Source organism: Motacilla alba, chromosome 25 (genome assembly GCF_015832195.1).
Source record: "Motacilla alba alba isolate MOTALB_02 chromosome 25, Motacilla_alba_V1.0_pri, whole genome shotgun sequence".
In the NCBI taxonomy this organism is placed as follows: Eukaryota; Metazoa; Chordata; class Aves; order Passeriformes; family Motacillidae; genus Motacilla; species Motacilla alba.
The window spans coordinates 1414637-1438773 of NC_052040.1; the positions used below are offsets into that span (position 1 = coordinate 1414637).

Sequence of the window (24137 nt, forward strand, 5' to 3'; positions counted from 1 at the left end):
TGCTTGTCCCCACCTGGTTCTGCTGGTCCCCACCTGTCCCTGCAAGTCCCCGCCTGTCCCCTCCCGTCCCCGCCTGTCCCCACCTGTCCCTGCAGGTCTCCGCCTGTCCCTGCAAGTCCCCACCTGTCTGCATCAGTCCCCACCTGGCTCTACCAGTCCCTTTTCAGGTCCAGTCAGTCCCTGCCAGGCCCTGCATCTCCCTGCCTGTCCCTTCGTGTCCCTGCAGCTTCCTGTGAGGTCTCTCCTGCCCCTTCCTCCTCCACCCTCGTGTCCCTCAGGTCTCTTTGCTCTCTGTCCCATTCCCACGGCACTTGTCCCCTGCTCTGCCTCCCCCCCTGTCCCTCCAGGGCTGGTTTCAGGCAGGTTATGGCTTTGCCTTCAAATTTACTTGCACCCATCACCCAACCCTCTGCTGGTCTGTCCACCCATCACCGGACCGCAGGATTTTGTTGGAAAAGACCTGCAAGATCATGGAGCCCAACATCCCCCACAGCCAGGGCACCACTGTCCCCAGGTGCCACATCCGCAGGTCTCAAATCCCTTCAGCCATGGGGCAGCATCTCCATCAAGGAATTTTCCCAGTATCCAACCTAACCCTCCCCTGGCGCAGCTTCTTCTGCTCCCGTCCCTTTTTCCCTGGGTGCAGAGCCCGACCCCCAGGTGGCTCCACCCTCCTGTTAGGGAGCTGTAGAAAGTGAGAACGTTCCCCCTGAGCCTCCTTTTCTCCAGGCTGAGCCCTTCCCCACTCCCTCAGGTGCTTCAGAACCCCTTCCCCAGCTCTGTTCCCTTCTCTGGGCACTCTCCAGAGCCCGACCCCCAAGTGACTCTGTCCTCCTGTTATGGAGCTGTAGAAAGTGAGAATGTCCCCCCTGAGCCTCCTTTTCTCCAGGCTGAGCCCCCCCACCTCCCTCAGGTGCTCCAGAACCCCTTCTCCACTCTATTCCATCCTCTGGGCACATCTCAAGGGCTGAACCTGTCTGCTCCCTGGCTCTGCGTGCACCATCCATGCTCTCCCATCCGTCCGTGTGTCCGTCCAGCCCCGCAGGGCCGGGGTCTACCTTCTGTCAAACTCACAGCCCGGCACTGCAGCTCCCTGCGGGGCACAGGAGGAGGGAGGGAGGCAGCAGGGTCACATACCGTTGATGAAGTCCTGCTCCTCGGGGGTCAGGATGGTGGCCAGGTGCCCCCCGTAGTGCCTGCACTGGCTCTCTGCATCCTCCCAGCTCCTCCGGGTGGAGAAGTGCCTGTAGCAGGCGCCCTGGAAGCTGTCCCAGCCGGGGCTGCACCTCCTCAGGGCTGAGAGAGGAGAGGGTCAGCACGGAGCCCGGCTCCCCCCAGGCTCCCGACTGCCCCTCGCTTGTGCCTCCTCAGCCGAGCCAGCAGCAGGAGCTGGGCAGCGTGGCCAGGGTGGCACCCAGGGCGCTCACACGGCCAGGGTGGCACCCACAGCGCTCACACAGCCAGGGTGGCACCCAGGGCACTCACACGGCCAGGGTGGCACCCACGGCGCTCACACAGCCAGGGTGACACCCAGGGCACTCACACGGCCAGGGTGGCACCCACGGCGCTCACACGGCCAGGATGGCATCCAGGGCGCTCACACGGCCAGGGTGGCACCCAGGGCACTCACACGGCCAGGGTGGCACCCACGGCGCTCACACGGCCAGGGTGGCACCCACGGCGCTCACACGGCCAGGGTGGCACCCAGGGCACTCACACGGCCAGGGTGGCACCCACGGCGCTCACACGGCCAGGGTGGCATCCAGGGCACTCACGTGTCTCACAGCTGCTGCCTCCGTAGCCAGGCAGGCACAGGCAGGTGAGCTGGGCGCCGTCCTCCACGCAGGTCCCTCCGTTCAGGCAGGGGTTGGGGACACAGCCACCTGCAAGGCACAGCAGCCGTGCTCACCGCAGAGCTCGGGCGCCTCCTCGGTGCCCAGCAGTGCCACGGCCTCGGGGAGATTCTCAGCTCAGGCCAAGAAAGAACAGAGACGATTTCTCCCAGGCTGAGCCTGGGAATCTTAGAGGAAAGAACTCAAACAATAATTATCTCTCTTTCTGTAAGCGTTGTTTGTAGTTTTGGTTCTCCACAGTGTGCTGTTCACAGTCACCAGCAGTGTGAGATGGTTCACATTATAAAAGACCCTCTCCTTTCACCAAGCAGAGCTTCTGATCCACCTGAAGACTGCAGTCTTTCTTTCCATCCCTGACTCAAGAGCTCAACAGCCTCATCCCTGCAGCGCCCCACAGCAAGCAGGTCTCGGAGCTGGCTCCTGGGGCCACCAGCTCTGGGCCAGGTGAAGGTCTCAGGTGCACCAGGACGTGCCTGGAGCAATCCCACACTGCCCTTCCACCAGCGGTGTGAACAGCTCAGCAGTCCTGGCCCAGAGCTGGCCAGACCTGAGGTTTTGGCCTTCCCCTGGAGCACAGAGATGAGAGCTGGATGCTCTCATCTCCCCTTCACTAGGGGCTGGATGCTCTCATCTCCCCTCCACTAGGAGCTGGATGCTCTCATCTCCCCTTCACTAGGGGCTGGATGCTCTCATCTCCCCTTCACTAGGAGCTGGATGCTCTCATCTCCCCTTCACTAGGAGCTGGATGCTCTCATCTCCACTGGGCTCATTGCCACGCCAGCCCCTGGCCCACTCCCCCTGCCCAGGGCCAGCTCCTGCTTTTCCCTGGGGCGATGCAGTGTGTTGGGAGGGCAGCACGCAGACCGTAAAGCTGTCGGCACATCCCAGCCACGTGTCCTTGGCCTGGCGGCAAGGTGACTGCGGGCCTGTCCCTCTGGTGTCACCTCCAGGCTGGCCAAGGCTGCTCACCCAGCCAGCCCTTGCCCAGGAGCCTGTTACGGTCAGTAACGCAGCCGGAGCACAGCGTGTGCTCCCGGCCCAGCTCACAGCGTGATGAACGGCCGCTGCCAGCACCAGCCCAGGGCACTCTCAAAGTCCTTGACCCACTCAGCCTGATCATGCCCTGTTTTATGGTCCTGGGCTCGGTGGGGACGTGACAAGGGTGATGCTGCCCCCCTCACGCCTCCCCACGAGGTGCTGGTGGCCCCCTGGGGGTGTGCAGCTCATCCGTCCCCAGCGGAGCGAGGCGCGGAGCAGGATGAGCGATCCAGGGCCCTAATGTCACATGGCTGGCTGCTCCCGGGCACCTCTCCTTGCCAAGGCAGAGGCAGCCATCCCGCGGGGTCTGGCCACCCTCCCCAGAGCCTCCTCCGTGCCGTGGGGCTGGGCTGGGCACTGCCAGGCCCAGGGACCCCTCACGGAGCCCTCTGCTGCAGATGGGGCAGAGGTGGCAGGGGACTGGCAGCGGGATGGGCATCAGAGCTGGGGACACCCAGGAGGGCAGAGTGGGGCTGGTGGGTGACACCCACCCACAGCAGCTCGTGTTCCCTCTGCTCACCCACCTCAGCCCGTGGCGCGGGGGGCTGGGGGATGTGGTCCGCAGGGTCCTGCAGTGATTTTAGGGTGCCTGGCCACTGAGGGCTGCGCAAGGCAGGGTGGTCATGGCGGGGTTCTGCACCCCCAGCAGTGTCCCCCCTGTGTCCCCCTGCTTGTGCCATGCAGCATCCAGCCCTCACCCCTCCTCCCAGGGCAGCGCAGGGTCGGTCCCGGGGGGGCCACACGGAGGGTGCAAAGCAGCCCCAGCCCTCCCAGAGCCCCCAGGGGTCCCTCCCACCCCATTCCCGGGGACTGGCAGGGCCGGGGGCAGGGATTAGTTCGTCAGTGGGAGAGGCGCAGGGGCAGCGGGCGCAAGGACGAAGGGAAGAGCTCGCCGAGATGCTTGTTCTACAAAGCTTTTAATTCCCTTTATTAGTACCACGGTTAGTCAGAGCAGGGACTGGGGCTGCCTCTTGCTTATCGGGCTTTTTCATGGAAACAGTCATTAAAACACTTCACAGAAGTAGAAGAGATTTAAGTGCATGCAGAGATCAGACCAATTTGTTTGACAAATATGTGCTTCTCCAGACCTGTAACCTTCCCTTACCCAGCTGAGGAGGAGAGAGAGAGAGAGAGAGGAGACACGGACAGACGGACAGAGAGAGGGAAGCACAGCGTGAAGGAAAGGTGTCGGCTATCTCTAGTGCCACAGAGCAGCCAGGACGGCTGCCCCGAGGGCAAGGGTGGCACGGCAGGGACCCCGGGCCGAGCAGGCGCCCGCCCCGACGCTGGCCCGCTCGGTGGGCAGGGCGGGCAGGGGCACAGCCGTGCTGGGGGCTGGCTCCCCCGGCGGGGTCCCCGGCAGGACCACCCCGGAGCTGTCAGGACGGGGAGAGCCGAGGCCATCCCTGCGGGTCCCACCTGCTTCTCCCGGAACGGCTGCAAGGAAACCCTCCACGGTGGCAACGGAGGGAGCGGGATGCTCTTCCTCCTCCTCCTCCTCTTCCTCGGAAGCCGCGGCAGGCGTGCCGCGGTCCGCGCCCGGCGGTGGCGGCGCGCTGCTGCTGGCGGGCGGCGCTGCGTGCCACGGTGTCACCCCCGGGGCGGCGGGCGAGGGGAACCACGCGGCTCCCGACTGCTCCTCTCCCTCCTCCTGCGGCTGCGGGGGCGCGGGGGGCAGCGGGGGCGCCCCGGCGCTTTCCACCACGTCTCCGGAGAGCTCGGCGTCCTCCGCGGCTGAAAACGGGGTGCTCGCCCCTCCGGCCTTGTGCCCGCGGCGGGGGCTTCCAGCGGCCTCCCGGCTCTCTGTCGAGGTGGCAGAAGCGGCGCTGGTTGGCGACGTCAGGCGGTGCCCGGGTGGCCCAGGGCTGGCGGGGCGCGCCGGCCGCCCCAAGGCGTCCCGCGGACGGTCTGGGCGCTGCGTGGGGGCGGCGGGGCTGGGCGGACGAGGAAAGCCCTCGGGAGGCTCCGTGTCACCTGCTGGGGCACCGGTGGGTCCCTCTGGCTCCATGGGCCGGCCGGGGTGTCGCCCTCCGCCCGGGCTCTCCGCCGATGCGCTGCCGGGGCCCCTGCCCGCCGCTGCTCCCTGCTCCTCCTCTGCAAAGGGCAAGGCAGAAAGGCAGTGAGCTGGCCGGGAGGCAGCCGGAGCGCAGGGCTGCTGCCAGCGCTGCCCATCCTGCTCGCACAAAGGTGTGCGGGGACATGGGAGTGGCCCCGAGCCCCTGTGACACTGTCCCCTCCGCGGCGGCGCGGCTGACTGAGCTCTGGCCCGAGTGTGAGAGCCACGCTCAGCCCCTCAGCCCTGCACCTCGCCCGGGGTCCCTCCAGCTGCCAGCTCCCTTCTCCGGCTCCTGGTGCTGCTAAAGCCTGCTCCAGCACAGGCCCTGCATGCTGGGACACGCAGATGTCCCTTTGCCCCTGCACAGCCCTATGCCAAGACACCAGTGCCCTGGGGGAAGGACGGGGACAGCTGGGGTGACCCAGGCACCCTCAGGTGCCTCTGCCCTCTCCTTGCGCCTCCGTTCTGTGGCTGCTCTCTGTGGCCCAGCCCTGGCACCACCTCAGCAGCTGCTCCACCTACCAGCGAGGGACAGTCCCCCACTGTCCCCCGTCCTCCTCGGCAGGGGATGGGCTCCCCAGCTTCAGCGGGACACCTGCCTCGGGGCTGGCCAGGGCTGTGGGGAAAGGGGAGGCGGGGGTGGGGTGACCTGAGGACACGGAGGTAGCTAGGGGGGGGTGCTGGGCGTCTTCGGGGGACTGGCTCGGCTTGCCCAGGTCAGGGTCCTCAAAGAGAGGGACGGCGTAAATCGCCCCTCGCGACTCAAGCTCCACGGGCGCTCGGGGCAGCTGCAGCTCCTCCAGCTTTTCTGCCACTGTGACAATCTCCTGGAGGAGATTCTCCTCGGGCTCTTGGCCTTGGTATTTTCCTGCAGCCTCAGGGAAAGAGTTTGTCCCTTCTGTGGGCAGAAAGAAAGTGGGGTATTACTGCCCTGTCCTGGCTCCGCAGCACTCAGAGATGAGCTCACCCCACGGCAGGCCTGGAGCCTCGGCACCCCAGTAGGGACCCAGCTCTCCTCAGCCTCCCCTTCCCCTTCTAGATGGGGTCAGCACGGGCGAGGATCAGGCCCTCCCAGGCAGAGCCACCAGCCCCGGCAGGAGCCGTGGGGATCAGCAGACGTGGTGGGGCCAGATCCTAAACCCTGCGTTCCCCTCCCTGCGGGGATCCTCCTCTGCACCCCCATCCCCACCCCGGGGAGGGCAGACATGCATGGGGGGTTAGTGGGTTACAGGGGGTGTGGAATCACGGCACGGGTCCATCCTGCCTAAGCCAGGCTTTCCCTGCTGAGAGATGGGGAAACTGAGGCCCAGAGATGCTGAGCATCCCCAGACTGTGAGCCCCACGGCCCCGAGCAGACACGCAGAGACGTGGGGTCAGGCAGGAGTGGAGGGACAGCTCTGCCTCTTTCTGTGCCCGTTATCCCTGCCAGCTCTGTCCTGCCTCACCGCTCACAGGCACCCCTTGCTGCTCCCCACAGCTCTCCTTCCTGCCCACCACCACCCCAAACCTGCCTGGCAGGCTGTGCCCCACAGCCCGGGGCCCCAGGAGTGCTCCCCAGGCCTGCAGCCCGGGGGGATGAACCCTCCTGGAGCCGTGCCCGCAGCACCCAAGCAGAGTGACGCTGCCATGCAGGACACCCCTGTTCTGTCACAATAAACTGGCACCAAGGACTGAGGACATGCAGGGCCACCCTCCTCTGCCACAGCGCATCAGCGTGCACTGCTGGGACCCTGCATGCACTGCTGGGACCCTGCAGAGCATCCCTGCAGTACTGGGAGCTGTCAGCATGCACTGCTGGGACCCTGCAGAGCATCCCTGCTCTATGGGGAGCTGTCAGCATGCACTGCTGGGGCCCTGCATGCACTGCTGGGACCCTGCAGAGCATCCCTGCTCCATGGGGACCCGTCAGCATGCACTGCTGGGACCCTGCAGAGCATCCCTGCAGTCCTGGGAGCTGTCAGCATGCACTGCTGGGACCCTGCAGAGCACCCCTGCTGTACTGGGAGCTGTCAGCATGCACTGCTGGGACCCTGCAGAGCATCCCTGCAGTCCTGGGAGCTGTCAGCATGCACTGCTGGGACCCTGCAGAGCATCCCTGCTCTCTGGGGAGCTGTCAGCATGCACTGCTGGGACCATGCAGAGCATCCCTGCTGTACTGGAAGCTGTCAGCATGCACTGCTGGGACCCTGCATGCACTGCTGGGACCCTGCAGAGCATCCCTGCTCTCTGGGGAGCTGTCAGCATGCAGAGTCAGGATCATGCAGAACATCCCTGCTGTACCAAGAGGTGTCAGCACGCAGTGTCAGGCCCGTGCAGAGCGTCGAGGTGTCAGCATGCAGCGTCAGGACCATGCAGGTTATGCCTCCCCTCTCAGGTCTATCGGCATGCAAGGCGTCCCTGTCCTAGCACTGCAGGTTCAGGCGGCATCAAACACCCCTGTCCTGCCCCGACAGCGCGGCACCGGCACCCAGAGCACCCAGGGATCCCGGCACGACCCCGACTCTGCTGCCCCGCCGGGGACGTGCACTCCCGCCCGGAGGCTGCCCGAGGCCTCCCACCGGTCCCTGCTTGGGAGCACGGGCGGGCCGGGGGTGCCTCTCTTTACCTCGGAAGCAGTACGCATCGTATCTGCTCTGGGCATCGGGGAATCCCGTCTGGTTGCGGAAGAGGAAGATGGTTTTGACGCCGGGCAGAGCCCCGCCGCAGCGCTCCCGGGGGGTGACGATGGGGTAGCGGACGCTGCCGTCGGCCAGCCAGCCCGGGCTGCAGGCGTCCAGCCCCGCGTTCCAGGCTGCGTACAGCTGCCCCGGGCTCGCCAGCTCCGCGCCCAGCGCCCGGCAGCGCTGCGCCGCCTCCTCCAGCGTGAACCTCTCCGGGGCCGTCTCCAAAAAGATCTCCCCTGCGGAGAGAGGAGGGAGACGGGAGTCAGAGCTGGGGAGGGAGGGCAAGGGCTGCGGGAGCCCCCTCGCCTCCTCCACTCTCTGCATGAGCCCAGGAGCTGGCGTGGAGATGGAGACTGCGGTGTGTGGGGGCACACGGGGGGCTGGAGGAGGGCTGCCTTCCTGAGTGCTTCCCTGCCTGCATCCCTGCCTGTTTCTCTGCCTTCCTGAGTGCTTCCCTGCCTGCATCCCTGTCTGCATCCCTGCTTGTATCGCTGCATCCCTGCCTGCATCCCTGCCTGCATCCCTGCCTGTTTCCCTGCCTTCCTGAGTGCTTCCCTGCCTGCTTCCCCGCATCCCTGCCTGCATCCCTGCCTACTTCCCTGCATCCCTGCCTGCATCCCTGCCTGCTTCCCTGCATCCCTGTCTGCATCCCTGCCTGTTTCCCTGCCTTCCTGAATGCTTCCCTGCATCCCTGCCTGCATCCCTGCCTTCCTGAGTGCTTCCCTGCATCCCTGCCTGCATCCCTGCCTGCATCCCTGCCTTCCTGAGTGCTTCCCTGCATCCCTGCCTGCATCCCTGCCTGCTTCCCTACCTTCCTGAGTGCTTCCCTGCCTGCTTCCCTGCATCCCTGCCCATGCACAGAAAGCCGGAGTGCAGGGCACAGGCAGGGCTGGAGCTCTCACACCACGGGGGATTGATCCCTGCCCTTGCAAACAGAGCTGAGACTTTGAAGCACCCCTGAACGGGACTGTGGAGGAGCAGGTCCATGCCCTGCACTGAGCAATGCACGTGGGGGACATTTCTGAGGAGACCTGCAGGTCCTGCACTGAGCCATCCACGTGTGGGACATTTCTGAGGAGACCTGCAGGTCCTGCACTGAGCAATGCACGTGTGGGACATTTCTGAGGAGACCTGCAGGTCCTGCACTGAGCAATGCACATGGGGGACATTTCTGAGACCTGTAAGGCCAGTGAGCACCGCGCTGAGGCATCGGGCATCATGCTCAGGAGGGCTGGGGACCACTGCCCCCAGGCACAGCACGTACCAACCCCCCCAGCTGCACCCTGTCCCTCACCCCTGCCACCTGCCTGGCACCACCAACCCACCCCACAGCAGCTGCCACCGCCAGCGGGGAGCCCCAAAGGAGGGACCAGGCACCCCCAGGTACACAGAGCCAGGCAGGATCTGCAGCCCTGCAGCTCATGCGAAGCACGGCACACACACAACCAAACCCCAAAGCACCCACCACAGCGTGCTGCTGGTCTGGGGCACATCACTGTGGGCACAGCCCAGCCTGGGCGCTGCCTGCTGCCAGGGACAGAGCCCCCCACCCACCAAAGTGAACCAGGAATGCTTTAGGAAGCAGCACAGCGAGTCCCCACACCCCAAAGACAGCGCCTGCAGCTTTTTCACTTGGGTTTACAACAGGTTACAGGGGCGAGTTAGCGTGGGAGCAAAAGCAGAGGAGGGCAAGAGGTGGCACCACGGGCACCTGGGAGGTCCTCAGCGTAGCAGTACACATCATACATGTCCTCCGGGTCCACCACTCCATAGTTCCTCACCCCGGGGAAGCCGTTCATATCTCCGTAGCAGGCCTCGCGGGGGGTCTGGATGGGGTACCTGAGGCAGGAAAGCACAGGGCAGCTGGTGACTCGCTGGGGAAGGAGCAGCGAGGCCCCGGGCACAAGGCCCGGGCAGCTGCGGTGCCCACCTGACGGTCTGGTCGGCGATCCAGCCGGCGTCACACTGCTCGTAGCCCCCCAGGTAGGCGGCGTAGAGCTGCTCGGGGGTGGCGATGCTGGCACCGATCCTGGCACAAGCTTCCTGCGCCTCGGCGAAGGTGTAGGCGTAGCGCATGGAGCCCTCCCGGTAGTGGAACACCACCCCTGGGGGCAGACACGGCCGTGGGCAAGGGGCTCCACAGCAGCCCCCCAAATGCACCCAGGGTGTGGCCGCAGCTCTCTTCACAGAGAGCAGCAGGGCACAACCTTCCCAGGATTTCTCCTGGGGAAGGCAGTGAGAGAGCTCAGAAAAGGGAATGAAAACAATTCTTATCTCCATTTGCTCCTCTTGTTTGGCACATGCGGAATGTGTTATGGGGATTGTTCACCAGAAGGGGAATGACACAATTCTTATCTTTATTTGCTGCTCTTGTTGTTTGGCACGTGCGGAATGTGTTATGGGGATTGTTCACCAGAAGGGGTTTGTTAATTGAACTTTGGTGAGGGTTGTTTGGATTGATTGACCAATTAGGTCAAAGCTGTGCCGTGACTGCTGGAAAAGGGTCACGGGTTTTTCTCTAGTATTACTACAGTAGTATAATATAGTTATAATAGTTTATAAAGCAATTAGGTAATAAACAAATTTCTTTATAAGCAATTATTTAATAAACAAATAAACGAATTGCTTATAAAGCAATTAGTTAATAAACAATTGCTTAATAAAGTAATTGTTCAGCCTTCTGAAATCGCTAGAGTCGTTGCACGTTATTCCCCTGCTGGGGGTCGTCCTGCTCCAATACCCAGGGGAGCGTTTGCCGAGCCAGGAGAGGGCCCCGAGCTGCCCCAAATCCCACCCCGAAGTACCTTTGACTTTGACATGGAGGATGTCGTGGCCGTCCTCGATGCCGTGCTGCACGTCGCAGCGGTAGATGCCCGAGTCGTTGGGGCGCAGCTCGGTGAGCAGCAGCGAGGCGTTGGTGTAGCGCTGGTGGAAGATGGGCAGGGAGGCGCGCAGCCGATAGTCCTCGCTCACCTTCACCCTGTCCCCCCGAGCTACCAGGATCTCCACCTCCCTGCCCTCAGAGATGAAGGTCCACTTGACCCGGGGGGTCCCCAGGACGGCGCGGCGGCCGCCCGTGCCGGCGGTGGGCTGGGGGCCAAGGTAGGTGATGAGGCAGGGGATGGTGATGTCGCCTGCCAGCACGGCCTCGAGGGCTGGGTGCCGTGGGATGGACACCTGCAGAGCCTTGGGGTCCTCTGGGTGGGAGAAGAGAGGAGCTGTGAGCAGGGTTGGTGTGAGGGGCCCCCCCAAGACCCCTCTGGACGACACCAATGGGGCACACATGGGTGCCGAGTTACCTGGGCCATCTCCAGGGCCAAACACCTCCGGGAGCACCGTGGGGACAAACAGCCAGAGCAGCAGCAGCGGGAGGGCTGGGGCCATGCTCTGCCCTGCAAGGGGGAAGCAAAAACCACCAGCTGGGCTCAGAATCCATCAAAGCACCAAAAACCTCCCATCCCTGAGGGAGGGGAAGAGGCTGGGGAGATCCCCCAGAGCCTGGGGGCGTGTGGGGTGATGGATGTGACACTGGTGCACAGAGGGAAGGGAAGGGAAGGGAAGGGAAGGAAGGGAAGGGAAGGGAAGGGAAGGGAAGGGAAGGGAAGGGAAGGGAAGGGAAGGGAAGGGAAGGGAAGGGAAGGGAAGGGAAGGGAAGGGAAGGGAAGGGAAGGGAAGGGAAGGGAAGGGAAGGGAAGGGAAGGGAAGGGAAGGGAAGGGAAGGGAAGGGAAGGGAAGGGAAGGGAAGGGAAGGGAAGGGAAGGGAAGGGAAGGGAAGGGAAGGGAAGGGAAGGGAAGGGAAGGGAAGGGAAGGTGCGCCGGCTCACAAGGGAAAGGAGACAACTTGAGCAACCAGGAGCATTGGCTGGCAGCCACTGGGTGCCATCCAGCCCCTCTGACCTTCCCAGGGACTGGGTCCCCTGGGGACAGCAGAGTCCAGCCTGGCCTGGAGAGCACAGATGGTCCCTGCCCAAGTGCTGGCTGCAGCGGGCAGGGAGGTGATGCCAGCACCTGGGCTGTGTGCCCGTGGTGCCACCGTGAGAAACCTCAGGGAGGGTTTGTTCAGGAGAGAGGTGCTGAGGGAGGTCAGGGAGCAGGCAGGGCACACGGGCGTGCTCGTGCTGCTGCACCCTGCGGGTGTGCCCACGCGTGTGCGTGCGCTTGAGCACATGTGCCCTGCCAGGGGTGGCTGGCGGAGGGAGCTGAGGTCAGCGAGCAGGGGGGGACAGCCCAGAGCGCACAAAGCCCGGGGCAGGGGGGGAGGGAAGGAGCAGGACGGCTTCTTTGCCATTCAGCTCACGCCGGAGGCTCCCCGTGCGCGGGCTGGGAAAAGCGAGGCTGCCCAAAGCAGCCATTATGTCCCGTGCCTCTCTCAGGTTGCCTGGCACAAAGGGCTCTCACCGGTGGGCTGGGGACCAGCGCTGAAAGGAGAGCCCAGTGGCCAGCACTGCCATCACCCACCCTCTCCAGGGAGCAGCACAGGGGTGACAGGCACGTCGTAGGGGGCTCTGGGTGTCCTTGAAGTCCTGCTGCTCTTGCAGCCGTCCAGAGAGGAGACTGATGCTGGGAATGTGGGGAAATGTCCCTGCCAGGTGCACTGCTCCAATGCCCCCTGACCCCTCTGCAGAGGCTCCTTGGGGCTCCTCAGCCTCCCGTGCCAGGGATGCATCGTGCCATTGCTTGGGAACAGAGCAGCTGAGACTCAGAGCAGCTTTGTAATTTATGAGCTCTTTGCACTGTATCGATTTCAGCAGCCACAGGAGCAGCTTCGGCCATGTCCAGTCGCTGGCTGCAGGGACAGCCTGACAGGATGCTGCCCTGGTCACCCATGTCCCTCCTCAAGCTGTGTTCCCAGAGTGTGCCCAGGGGACCACTGCTCTAGGGAGAGGGTGTGAATCCATGCCTGGGCACCAAATACTGTGCATGCACACCCCAGCACCAATTACCACAGCTGGGCAGCCCCTGGAGCCATGGTCATACAGCCCTGGCACCATGCACCATGGGTGTACAGCCCCTGGAGCCATGGTCATACAGCCCTGGCACCATGCACCATGGACACACAGCCCCTGGAGCCGTGGTCATACAGCCCTGGCACCACGCACCATGGACACACAGCCCCTGGAGCCGTGGTCATACAGCCCTGGCACCACGCACCATGGGTGTACAGCCCCTGGAGCCATGGTCATACAGCCCTGGCACCACGCACCATGGGTGTACAGCCCCTGGAGCCATGGTCATACAGCCCTGGCACCACGCACCATGGACACACAGCCCCTGGAGCCATGGTCATCAGCCCCTGGAGCCATGGTCATACAGCCCTGGCACCATGAACCATGGATGTACAGCCCCTGGAGCCATGGTCATACAGCCCTGGCACCATGAACCATGGATGTACAGCCACTGGAGCCATGGTCATACAGCCCTGGCCCCACACACCACGGAGGCACAGCCCCTGGAACCACAGATGTACATATGTACAACTCTAGCACCATGTACACCCCTGGCACCACACACCATGGACACACAGCCCCTGGCACCATGGATGTGCAACCCTGGCAGCTCACACCATGGGTACACAGCCCCTGGCACCATGGATGTACAGCCCTGGCACCACACAACTTGGATGTGCAGCCTCTAGAACCATGGATGTACAGCCCTGGCAGCTCACATCATGGGTGTAGAACACTGGCATCATGGATATACAGCCCCTGGCACCACACACCATGGACACACAGCCCCTGGCACCATGGATGTACAACCCTGGCACCACACAACTTGGATGTGCAGCCTCTAGAACCATGGATGTACAACCCTGGCAGCTTACACCATGAATGTACAGCCCCTGGAGTCATGGATGTACAGCCCTGGCACCACACAACTTGGATGTGCAGCCTCTGGAACCATGGATGTACATCCCAGGAACCACACACCATGGATGTACAGCCCCTGGAGTCATGGATGTACATCCCTGGCACCACACACCATGGATGTACAGCCTCTGGCACCATGGACATACATCCCTGGCAGTGCACATCATGGGTACACAGTCCCTGGATCCCTGGCACCATGCACCATGGATGTACAGCCCCTGGAGCTGTGGATGTACATCCCTGGCAGTGCACACCATGGGTACACAGCCCCTGGCACCATGGATGTACATCCCTGGCACCATGCACATCCCTGGCACCACGCACCAGGGGTGTACAGCCCACAGCGCAAGCCGCTATGCATGCACAGCTCCTAACACCAAAAAAAAGCCCCTGGCACCACACCCCATGGGCATCAACCCTGCAGTGCAGAGCACAAACGTCCCCTTCCCAGCAGGGGCAGCCAAAGCCCAGGAGCTGGCCAGTGGTGCCAGGGCCAAGGCAGGGGCTTTCTGTGCTCCAGACAGATATTTTGAATGCAGCCCCATGGTTCTGGAGCGAGGCACAAAACCCTCCTGCGTGGCAGCAGTGGCCAGGCTCCAGCACGGGGGCTGGTGCCACCCCCTGGGCAGCCAAGCGAGGAAGGCTTTTGTCACTGGCACCTTTTCTTCCTGTCCCCAAGGCGCCGTGGTGGCGCGGACAGCAGCCCTGAAGTCCCGGGGAGGAAATCCAAGAGATAAAATTCCAGAGGAATTGGGCAAGCTGGAGTGTCTGCTCTCCTCCTGTGCCCACCCCTGACTGTGTGCTGGCACTGGGAGCGCGGTGTGCAAAGGGTTAAAGCCAGCTTCACCCTGCCCATGGGTGATGGGCCCAGGTCCTGGAGTCCCACGATGACCAGAGACTCTCAGACATCGGGTTTGGGGTTTGGGGTTGGATTTTTGCGTTGGGTATTTTTCCTGCTCGCCACAAATGGAAAATGCTTTGACCCGCAAGTTCTGAGGGAAAAGCTGAGAGCGGTAGGGAGGAGCAGCCAAAAAAAGGTTGAATAATTATAATGGCAGCAGCTCGTGAGCTCGGTTGTCCCAGACACCTCAGAGCTCAGGAGCTGCTGGATCAGACAGACACCCAGGCACGCACGTGGCAGGGCCAGCTAACCTCCATTTCTGAGGGAAACCAGGTGGAAAATGGAGCTGAAATCTATTTTGGGACAGCGCTGCTCTTCCTTTCTCCCCTGAGCTCGGCCCCGCTTTCAGAGCTGCCTCCTTGAATTGTGGCACCCGCAGGATCTGGGGCTGCAGCGCCTGGGCCAGGAGCACGGGAGCTGCTGCGAGTGGATGTCCCTTTTCATCTCCGGAGAGGGGTTTTCTCCTGTCCCCTCCGCGTGACGGCTGCTCACGCCGCTCCCAAGGTGCCCTGCCAGCCCGCAGGAGGAGGAGGAGGAGGGAGCAGAGCCGTGCCTTTCCAGGGATGCTCAGCTGCAGAATGAGTCAGCAGCCTCCGGCACGGCCTGGCCCCGCTCCAGCCCCGGCCCCACCGGCAAAGGGCTCCGGACACGCACGGGCACGGACCCGCAGCCCCGCTCACGGCCGCCGTTCGCTCGTGATGCGCCGTGTCCGTCCCCCCCACCCCGGAGCCACAAACCGGCCCTGCCTCCGGGATCCGTCCCCACCCCCGCGGGCGGGCTGGGGGCGGCCACCGGAGGGGTCCCCGGTGGGAGCGGGGCCGTGCCAGGCGCATGCCAGCCCCGGCGGGCTCCTGGCAGAGCTCCAAGGCCGGAAGCAGGTGGGGAGGAGGGGGGCTCCCTGCAGCTGCCAGGACCCCGAGCCCCCCGAAGAAAGGGGCTCCTTGTTGCAGGGGGGTCGGGAGAGCGCGGGGAGGGTCCCTGGGGAGATTCGGCCCCGGCGGGGAGGGGCGGGGGGCGAGCAGAGCCCGCAGGGGCTGCCCGGGACGCAGCAGCACGTGTAGCCCCGGGTAAGTGTGTCACACGCACACGTGAAGGCTTTGCACACCCGCCCCCGCCTCCCCAGGCTCTGCTGGGGAAACTGAGGCACGAGGCGGGGCGGCGGGGCGGGGTGGAGGGAGGGGGTCCCTGGTTTCAGCCCTGCAGCTCAGCTGGGAGCCAGCCCCCCGCTGCCAAACTCGCATCTCCCTCCCCCCCAGCACAGCCTCGCCCCATCTCCCAGTTTGCCCAGTCTAAAGCCATTCCCTGCAAAGCAGCCCTAAAACATCCCGCTCAGCCTCTCCCTGCCGTGCCCGAGCCCAGAAGCTGCAAAACGCTCCAGGCCGGGCACGGGGAGGATTCTCCCACCCCTCGGGCGGCCAAAAGGAAGAGCAACAGGTTCTGGGTTGGGCTGAGCGAGAAGTGACAGGAGCAGAGGTCCCTGGCAGGGATGCTCAAGGGCAGCCCCTTCATCCTGGGGACGAAATGCTCCGAGGAGGGCTGCAGGAAAACTGCCGGTCCCCGGGACACCCCGCGGTGGCTCGCGGGTTCACAGCGGGGCCGATCGGTCGGAAAAAGCCGTGAAAATCCTGAAACATTTCCCCCCGGCCCTCCCCTGCCTCCCGCACTGGGACACCAGCAGAGAGAGCTGGGGGAGGACAGGGAGAACCATCCCAAACCTCGGGACCGGGCAGCTTTCCCCCGAGCCCAGCCCACCCCCACGGGGAGCAGCGACACGACCGGGAAGGAGTGGGGGGAGCCGGATCCCTGCCCGGCTCCGTGCCTCAGTTTCCCTTTGCGCTGCCAGCCTGCCTGCAGCCTCCTTGGGACAAGGAGCAGGGACTCTGCAGGACAAACGGAACACACCGGCCCCATCCCGGATCCCTGGCCCGCCTCCCAAAACGAGCTTCCTGAGGAAATAACCCGGAAAATTCCCTTTCTGCCCGACACCTCGGAGCCCCGCTGCTGGGCTCCGGGCTGGGCTCCAGGCTGCAGCAGCCGGGCAGCACCAAAATCCTTTCTCCTTCCAACTTCGCAGGAGTCCCCCCCCAGCCCCCGCCGTGCCGCCGGCGCTGCGGAGCCACTGCGAGCTGCCCCCCCTTCGGAAAAAGCTCCGAGCTGCGCTCGGGAGGGTCGGGGACAAGGACAAAGCTCCCCGAGCATCCCCCGCTGCAGGGCAGGACGGTGCCCCGTGCCCCCCGCGGGGTAAAGCCCCGGGAAACCTCCGGGCATCCCACTCCGGCTCGGGTCTCGTTTCGCTTTCTGCCCGTGCGGAGTGGGAAGGCGAGACCGGGAATGAAAAGCGCGGCTCCCGGGGACACCGCAGCGCCCGGGGCACCCCCGGTACCGGCGCTCCCGCTGCTCACCTGGCTCCGTGCGCGGCGGGGGGAACGGCAGCGCCGGCGGGGGCTGCCCTGGCCCCGGGGCCCGGCGTGCGGCTGAGCTGCGGCTCCTGCGGGGCAGCGCGGGCAGCAGGTTGGCAGCAGGGCTGGCGAGGAGCTGCACCAGGCATAAGTGCAGGCACCGAGAAAAGAGGCTTCTGTGTGTGTGTGTCCGTGTCCTCCACTCGGCTTTTTTTTTTTTTTTTTCTTCCCTTCTCCCTTCCCCTTTCCCTCCTCCTTTTATATTTATTCCTTCCCCTAATTAAGAAGGGAAAAAAAAAAAAAAAAAGATACTACCGTGTTGGCAGGCTCCTCGTCCCTCCCCGTCCCTCCCTCCTGGCAGCTGGCAAAGCCCGCACGAGAGGAGGATGAGGAGGATGCTCAGCCCGGGCACCCAATGCAGCAGAAGCGGGGCAGCAGAGAATGGGGGTGTCGTCCCCCCCCCCCCCAGACCCCGCCATGGCACGGGAGTGCCCTTGGAGTGCTTATTCCTGGGATTTGGCAGCTTCAGCTGGACGGGGAGGGGGCCGCGGGCGGGGGTCCCGCTAGCCAGCAGAGGCTTTGTCATGTAAAAGGGGCCGAGGTGGCTGGAGGCACCGTCCAGGGCTGGAGGAGCCCAGGGGCTTTGCCAGCCCCCCAAGGGTGGTGGGAGCAGCCAGAGCCAACCCGGCAGCACAGCACCCACAGCCTGGTTCGCTCCGTGCCTCAGTTTACCCGCCTGCATCTGCGTCAGGGCCGGGATAATTTATGCATCTTTAGGCTGCAATGCCCAAAATCCTCGTTCCTGCAGCGATGCCGGGGACCTGCGCACCAGCGGGGTCTGGCGGGCAGCTGGCACACGCCACCGGCAGGCTCAAGCCCCTTGGCAGAAGGGCAGCACCCGGCAGCTGGCATCGGGGACTTTATTAAGCAGATCTCGCTGAAACTTTCCCTGGCACGGAGCATTCCCCGCCCGGGGGGGCGGCGCGGAGCCTGCCAGGGAATTGCTCGGGTGAGTTTGCAGAAAGCCACGGCTCCTGAGCAGAATGAATCATTTGTCACCCTGGGAAATAATTGCGGGCGGCAGAGTCGGCCTCGGCGGAGCAGCAGCTCGGGGGGGGAGCAGGGGTGATGCTCAGACACTCACACTCACACGGCTGGGCACTCACACTCACATCACACAGCTGGACACTCACACTCACACAGCTGGGCACTCACACTCACACTCACACTCACACTCACACCACACGTCTGGACACTCACACTCACACTCACACTCACACTCACACCACATGGCTGGACACTCACACACTCACACTCACACTCACACTCACACCACACGTCTGGGCACTCACACTCACACGGCTGGGCACTCACACTCACGCCACACGGCTGGACACTCACGCCACACGGCTGGGCACTCACACTCACACTCACACTCACACTCACACTCACACTCACACGGCTGGACACTCACACTCACACTCACACCACACAGCTGGACACTCACACTCACGCCACACGGCTGGACACTCACACTCACACCACATGGCTGGACACTCACACTCAGACTCACACGGCTGGGCACTCACACTCACACTCACACCACACGGCTGGGCACTCACACTCACATGGCTGGACACTCACACTCAGACTCACACGGCTGGGCACTCACACTCACATGGCTGGACACTCACACTCACACTACATGGCTGGACACTCACACTCACACTCACACCACATGGCTGGACACTCACACTCACACTCACACTCACACGGCTGGGCACTCACACCACACGGCTGGGCACTCACACTCACACTCACACTCACACGGCTGGGCACTCACACCACACGGCTGGGCACTCACACTCACACTCACACCACACGGCTGGGCACTCACACTCACACTCACACCACATGGCTGGACACTCACACTCACACTCACACCACATGGCTGGACACTCACACTCACACTCACACCACATGGCTGGACACTCACACTCACATGGCTGGGCACTCACACTCACACTCACGCCACACGGCTGGACACTCACGCCACACGGCTGGGCACTCACACTCACACTCACACTCACACTCACACTCACACTCACACTCACACTCACACGGCTGGGCACTCACACTCACACTCACACGGCTGGGCACTCACACTCACACTCACACCACACGGCTGGGCACTCACACTCACACTCACACGGCTGGGCACTCACACTCACACGGCTGGGCACTCACACTCAGACTCACACGGCTGGGCACTCACACTCACTCTCACACTCACCCTCACGTTCTCACACTCACTCTCACACTCACCCTCACGTTCTCACACTCACTCTCACACACGGTGCCCACTGCCATGCCAGGACGGGCACCGGGACATTCAGGGCTGAACCCCCAGGGCTGCCCCAGCCTCCCCTCCCCAGTCCCAGCCCATGGGCCCCCATCCTGCCCCCAATGGAAACCCCACCCCCAGAACTGCCCTTTGTGGGGCAGGGCTCCCCAATCCCAGGCCATGGGCTCCCATCCTGCTCCCGATGGGAACCCAACCCTCAGAACTGCTCTTTGTGGGGCAGGGCTGGGGCTGGGGAGCTGAGCCTGCTCAGGAGGAGCCTCCCCCCTCATTGGGAAGAAACGTTCCCTGAGCCTGGGGTGTTGTATTTGCAGGAACCCTCGTGGCAGGGAGGAAGGATGGATCTGACTCCGTGCTCTCAGAAGGCTGATTTATTCCTTTATAATGCTATAATTTATTCCTTTATAATGCTATAATTTATTCCTTTATAATGTTATATTATGTTAAACAATACTGAGCTATGCTATACTGAAGAATACAGAAAGGATACTTACAGAAGGCTAAAAAGACAATAATGAAAACTCGTGACTCGCTCCAGAGTCCCGACACAGCTTGGCCCTGAGTGGCCAAAGAGTCAAAACAACTCCCAGCAGAACCCAGTGAAACAATCACCTGTGGGTAAACAATCCGCAAGCACATTCCGCATGAGCAAAACACAAAAAAAATTTAAAAAAGGAAAATATTGTTTTCCTTTTCTCTGAGGCCTCTCAGCTTCCCAGGAGAAAAATCCTGGGCAAAGGGATTTTTTCCCAGAGAATGTGATTGCCACACTGGGGTTTCCTTGCTGGCTCGGAGGGAACTTTCCAGGTGTGCCAGCTCCTTCCCAGGGCAGCTCCTGGTCCTTCCTGGCTGTTGGCATCCATGGGACAAAGTCCTTTGTCATCACAAGGGGTCCCCAGCTGGGTAATGATCAGCATTGACCCCATGATTCACAGAAGGCTGATCAATTCTCTCTTGATTTATATTATTATTAATCTTTATTATGTATTATTGTTATCTTTATTATGTATTCTTACTAATCTTTATTATGTATTATTATTAATCTTTATTGTGTATTCTTATTAATCTTTATTATGTATTATTAATCTGTATTAGATATTATTAATAATTATTTTATATTAAGAAACTCATTGCTTTTACAGCCAGTTATGATACAGGTGGACCTAACTGATCCTCCAACCCAAACCCCATCACCACTGGCGAATTAAGAAACCCCCCTCTGGTAAAATCCAGCGCATCCCAATCCCCGTAACACACTCCGCGTGTTCGCAGCACCCGGGGCAGCAAGAGAAGACGGGGATTGTTCCTCCTTCTTTTCTCTGGTCCTCTCACAGCCTTTTCTCAGGTGCAGCCTGGGACAGTTGTGCGGCTGCTGCCGCAGCCCTCGGGACACGCAGCTGCTGGAAAGAAGGGAGAGAACGGGCAGGAGCAGGGCACAGCCCCGGGCAGACACCCCGGAGCGTCCCCATCCCTCCCTGCAGCTCTGGACACGCTGGGGCTCAGCCCTCCCATGGAAAGGCACGGGGGACCCCCACAGGGACCCCCAACAACCCCCCCCAGGCCCAGCTGTGCTCAGGCTGGAAAGGCCCCAGTGCCCAGCTGTGCTTTCCTCCTCCTCCCCCTCCTCCTGCAGCCCTGCTCCAAGTCACGTACCAGCCCGTGCCACGCACCCCGTGCCAGGCACGGGCCAGCTCCCACCCTGGGGCCGCGGGGCACCCTCAAACTGCCGCCCCCACAAAGCTCTGCCACTGCTGAGCGGCCACCTGAGCACCCCACGGGGACAGACCCTCTGCTTCCAGGGGTTCCTGACCCTGAGAACCCCCCAGCGGTGCCATCCCAGGGAGTCCTGACCCCAAGAACCTCCCAGGGGCACAGACATCCCATCCTCAGGGGGTCCTGACCCCAAGAACCTCTCAGGGGCACAGACATCCCATCCTCAGGGGGTCCTGACCCCAGGCATTCCCCAGAGGTCTAGACATCCCCGTCCTGGGGCATCCTGAGCTCAAACATCCCCCAGGGACACAGAAATCCATATCCTGGGACACCCTGATCCCCAGCATCCCACAGGGACATGGACATCCCCATCCTGGGGCATCCTGAGCTCAAACATCCCCCAGAGACACCAACATCCCCATCTTGAGGCATCCTGAGCTCAAACATCCCCCAGAGACACAGAAATCCATATCCTGGGGCACCCTGATCCCCAGCATCCCACAGGGACATGGACATCCCCATCCTGGGGCATCCTGAGCTCAAACATCCCCCAGGGACACAGCAATCCATATCCTGGGGCACCCTGATCCCCAGCATCCCCCAGAGACACCAATATCCCTGTCCTGGGGCATCCTGAGCTCAAACATCCCCCAGGGACACCGACACCCCCTCCTGAGAGACTTCTGCCCATGAGAGCCCCTCGGGCAATGGACACCCCCCTTCTGAGAGTCCCCTGGCCCCGGTCACCCCCCAGGAGCACAGATGTCCCCTCCTAAGTCACTCACCACCACAGGAGGAAGGGAGACAGGGACATGTACACTCCAGGGTGGCCCCAGCTCTGCCCCCAGGATCCCCCAGGGAAGCACTGGGACTCCTCAGCACCCCTGGGTATCCCGAGTCCCCCCCTGGGCTGCAGGATCTGGAGCATCCCGCTGAGCCCTGCTGCCAGCTGAGAGAGAGGGGCCAGGCGCAATGGGGGACCCCAAAAGGCAGGAGGAGGAAGAGGGGGACAAGGCCAGGGAGGAAGGAATTGTTCACTGCCAGGGAGCCTCCAGTGCAGCCATGAGCACTGGGGGTCTTTTTGCAGCTCCTGGACATCCCAGGTGGAAAGAGGAGGTGGAAAGGAGGAGAGTGGGAGCAGCCAGGCAGTGAGGAAGCAGCTCTGGAGCAGATGCGCTGTGGGAATCAGGAGGAGGAAGATAAAGACACGCGGCATGGCCTCAGTGCCCGGGGCTCTGGAGACCCCAGATCAATTATTGAACCTCAGCACTCCCCGGGCTCCTTCGTGGCGTTGCAATCTCGGCTGCGAGAGGCAAAGCAGAGCCGGGCCAAGGAGCCAGACAGGATGTCTGGCCGGAGACGAGCCGGAAAGACGATGCCTTTGGGGACCCCCGAGCCGGGTCATCCCCCCGCCATCCCCCCGTCCAGGCACCAGGGGAAAACCCCGTCCCTGCCAGGGCTTGCTGGACCCCGCTTTGCTGCTCCCGCATACGGGGGGCGTGAGACCCCCAGCAGCTCCGGAAGGGTGGGGGCTGGAAGGAGCTCGGGGCCGGCTCTGGGTGGCCTTTGCCAGCAGAGGGGACTGTTGCTTGTCTTTCCAGCAGCGCTCGCCCGGAGCCTGTGCCGTGGGACAGCTCGGGAGGAGACATTCTTGTCCTCCTTGCCCTGGTGAGGACATAGCAGGGACCCTCCCGTGGGAAAAAAAATCACCGTCTCCCGGGAGAAAACGCTGGCAAGTCTCTGCCCGAGCGACATTTTCTTGCTCCTTTTGTTCACAAAAAACCCCCCGAGTTTGAAATCCTGAACCTCCGCCCCTCGCCAGAGCGCTGCCCTTCCCCCAGAGAAGTCATCTGGGGTAAATAAAGAGAGAAAATCCAAACTCCTAATCCCCAAATATCCGACCGTGGCTGCCTGACCGCGCGGGGGGAAGCTCTGACGGAAACCAAACTCGGAGCCGCCTCTTGCCAAGTTTCGGAGGCTGCCGGAGGAGCTGCTCCCGTTGGGCTCCCGGCTCAGCACATCTGGAGAGAGGGGAGACCGCAGCTGGCCGCAGCTGGCCACAGCTGGATGCGGTGCCCCGGGGAGGCAGCGGCTGAGCTGTGCTCCCCGAGCAGAGGCATTTCCGTACGGATGGATCCAGGGACCCGCCAGGAGATGTCCTCGGTGCAGCCAGCCCCTCCCCAGGGCTCTGAGACCCCCGGTGGGCTCCTCTGGGGCTCCTTGCCCCCAGGTTTCAGAGCGGCACGGGGCTGAGAAGCCACGGCCGAGGGATGCTGCGGCCAGGCTGGGCCTCTGCCAAGCGCCCTTGGACACCTCCCAAGCTCCTCGCCGAGCCCCAGGGCAGCCTCCGGCTCCCTGGCATGGCCCTCGGGCTTTAGGGAGGGCATTCCCAGCCCAGCCACGCCGGGAGAGGATCCAAGCCCTCAAGTGACCCTCCCGAAGTGGGAAGGAGCACCTTGCTCTTCCGCGGGGCCGTGAAATCGGAGCTCAGCGCCGAGCCCGCGTGGGCTGGAGCCGGCTCGGCCGCGCAAGGGTTAAATCCGGCTGCTCGTCCGGGTCTCGGGGGCCTCCCACTCGACAGCGCAGAGTATGAATAGCTGCGCTCCCCTCTGCTCCCAGGCACTCGCTTCCCTCCCCGCCTTCCCGCTCCGCCTCGCGTTCTCCCCGCGTCCTCGGCATCCCCCGGCAGCGCCCATGCTGAGCACCGAGAGCTTCGCGGGGCCGAGAGCCCTGGGAGAGGAATCGCTGCAGATGTGGGACCTCAACAAGCGGCTGGAGGCGTACCTGGCCCGCGTGAAGTTCCTGGAGGAGGAGAACGAGGTGCTGCGAGCTGAAATCCAGAGCGCCAAGGGCAGCCCGGCCGGGGACTCGTGGCGGGCGAAGTACGAGGAGGAGCTGCGAGCCCTGCGGGATGCGCTGGATGTCGCCTTCAGGGAGAAGTGCACGGCCGAGCTGGCCAGGGACAACCTCTACGAGGAGGTGCAGCAGGTGAAGAGCAGGTGCCAGAAGGAGCAGGCGGCCCGAGAAGAAGCTAAGAAGCAGCTGGCCTTGAGCAGGAAGGAGCTGGAGGAGGAGAGGAGAGCGCAGATCTGGCTGAAGGAGAGAGCTGTGCAGCTGGAGAAGGAGGTGGAAGCCTTGCTGGAGGTGCACGAGGAGGAGAAAGCGGGGCTGGACCAGGAGATCGCCACTTTCTCCCACAGCCTGGAGAGTTTCCGCTGCGCCCCGGTGGCTTTCCAGCCGGTGGAGGTGGAGGATTACTCCAAGAGACTCTCGGAGATCTGGAAA

The 24137-nt window shown here is 62.9% G+C and overlaps 2 protein-coding genes across 3 annotated transcripts in view; one reads left to right on the forward strand and one right to left on the reverse strand.

Moving 5' to 3' along the window:
* Window positions 1-1129: 1129 nt before the first annotated feature.
* Window positions 1130-17014, reverse strand: BCAN (brevican). Of its 2 annotated transcripts, XM_038162176.1 has the most exons (11): window positions 16781-17014; window positions 10910-11002; window positions 10415-10807; window positions 9541-9715; window positions 9322-9449; window positions 7553-7846; window positions 5597-5845; window positions 4866-4985; window positions 4311-4694; window positions 1776-1883; window positions 1130-1296 (listed from the first exon to the last, which is right to left on the reverse strand). In XM_038162176.1, the coding sequence occupies exons 2-11, from the start codon at window positions 10992-10994 to the stop codon at window positions 1130-1132; spliced, it is 2103 nt and encodes a 700-aa protein (XP_038018104.1). In that variant the 5' UTR covers window positions 10995-11002; window positions 16781-17014. The 2 variants fall into 2 exon arrangements, with proteins under 2 accessions (XP_038018104.1, XP_038018105.1); XM_038162177.1 differs by lacking the exon at window positions 5597-5845.
* A 6260-nt stretch (window positions 17015-23274) lies between these two features.
* Window positions 23275-24137, forward strand: part of NES (nestin) — a 7264-nt gene continuing 6401 nt past the window's right edge. Inside the window, exon 1 of the mRNA XM_038161720.1 lies at window positions 23275-24134. Within this exon, the coding sequence (XP_038017648.1) occupies window positions 23442-24134 (693 nt within the window). The 5' untranslated portion in view covers window positions 23275-23441. The remainder of the gene's footprint in view (window positions 24135-24137) is intronic.

Coding starts and splice junctions, on each gene's coding strand:
- BCAN (XM_038162176.1), bottom strand. CDS start 10,994: ATGGCCCCAGCCCTCCCGCTGCTGCTGCTCTGGCTGTTTGTCCCCACG. Junction 10,808..10,909: donor TGGCCCTGGAGATGGCCCAG/GTAACTCGGCAC, acceptor TCTCCCACCCAG/AGGACCCCAAGGCTCTGCAG. Junction 1,297..1,775: donor AGGCAGCAGCTGTGAGACAC/GTGAGTGCCCTG, acceptor CTCCTCTCTCAG/CCCTGAGGAGGTGCAGCCCC.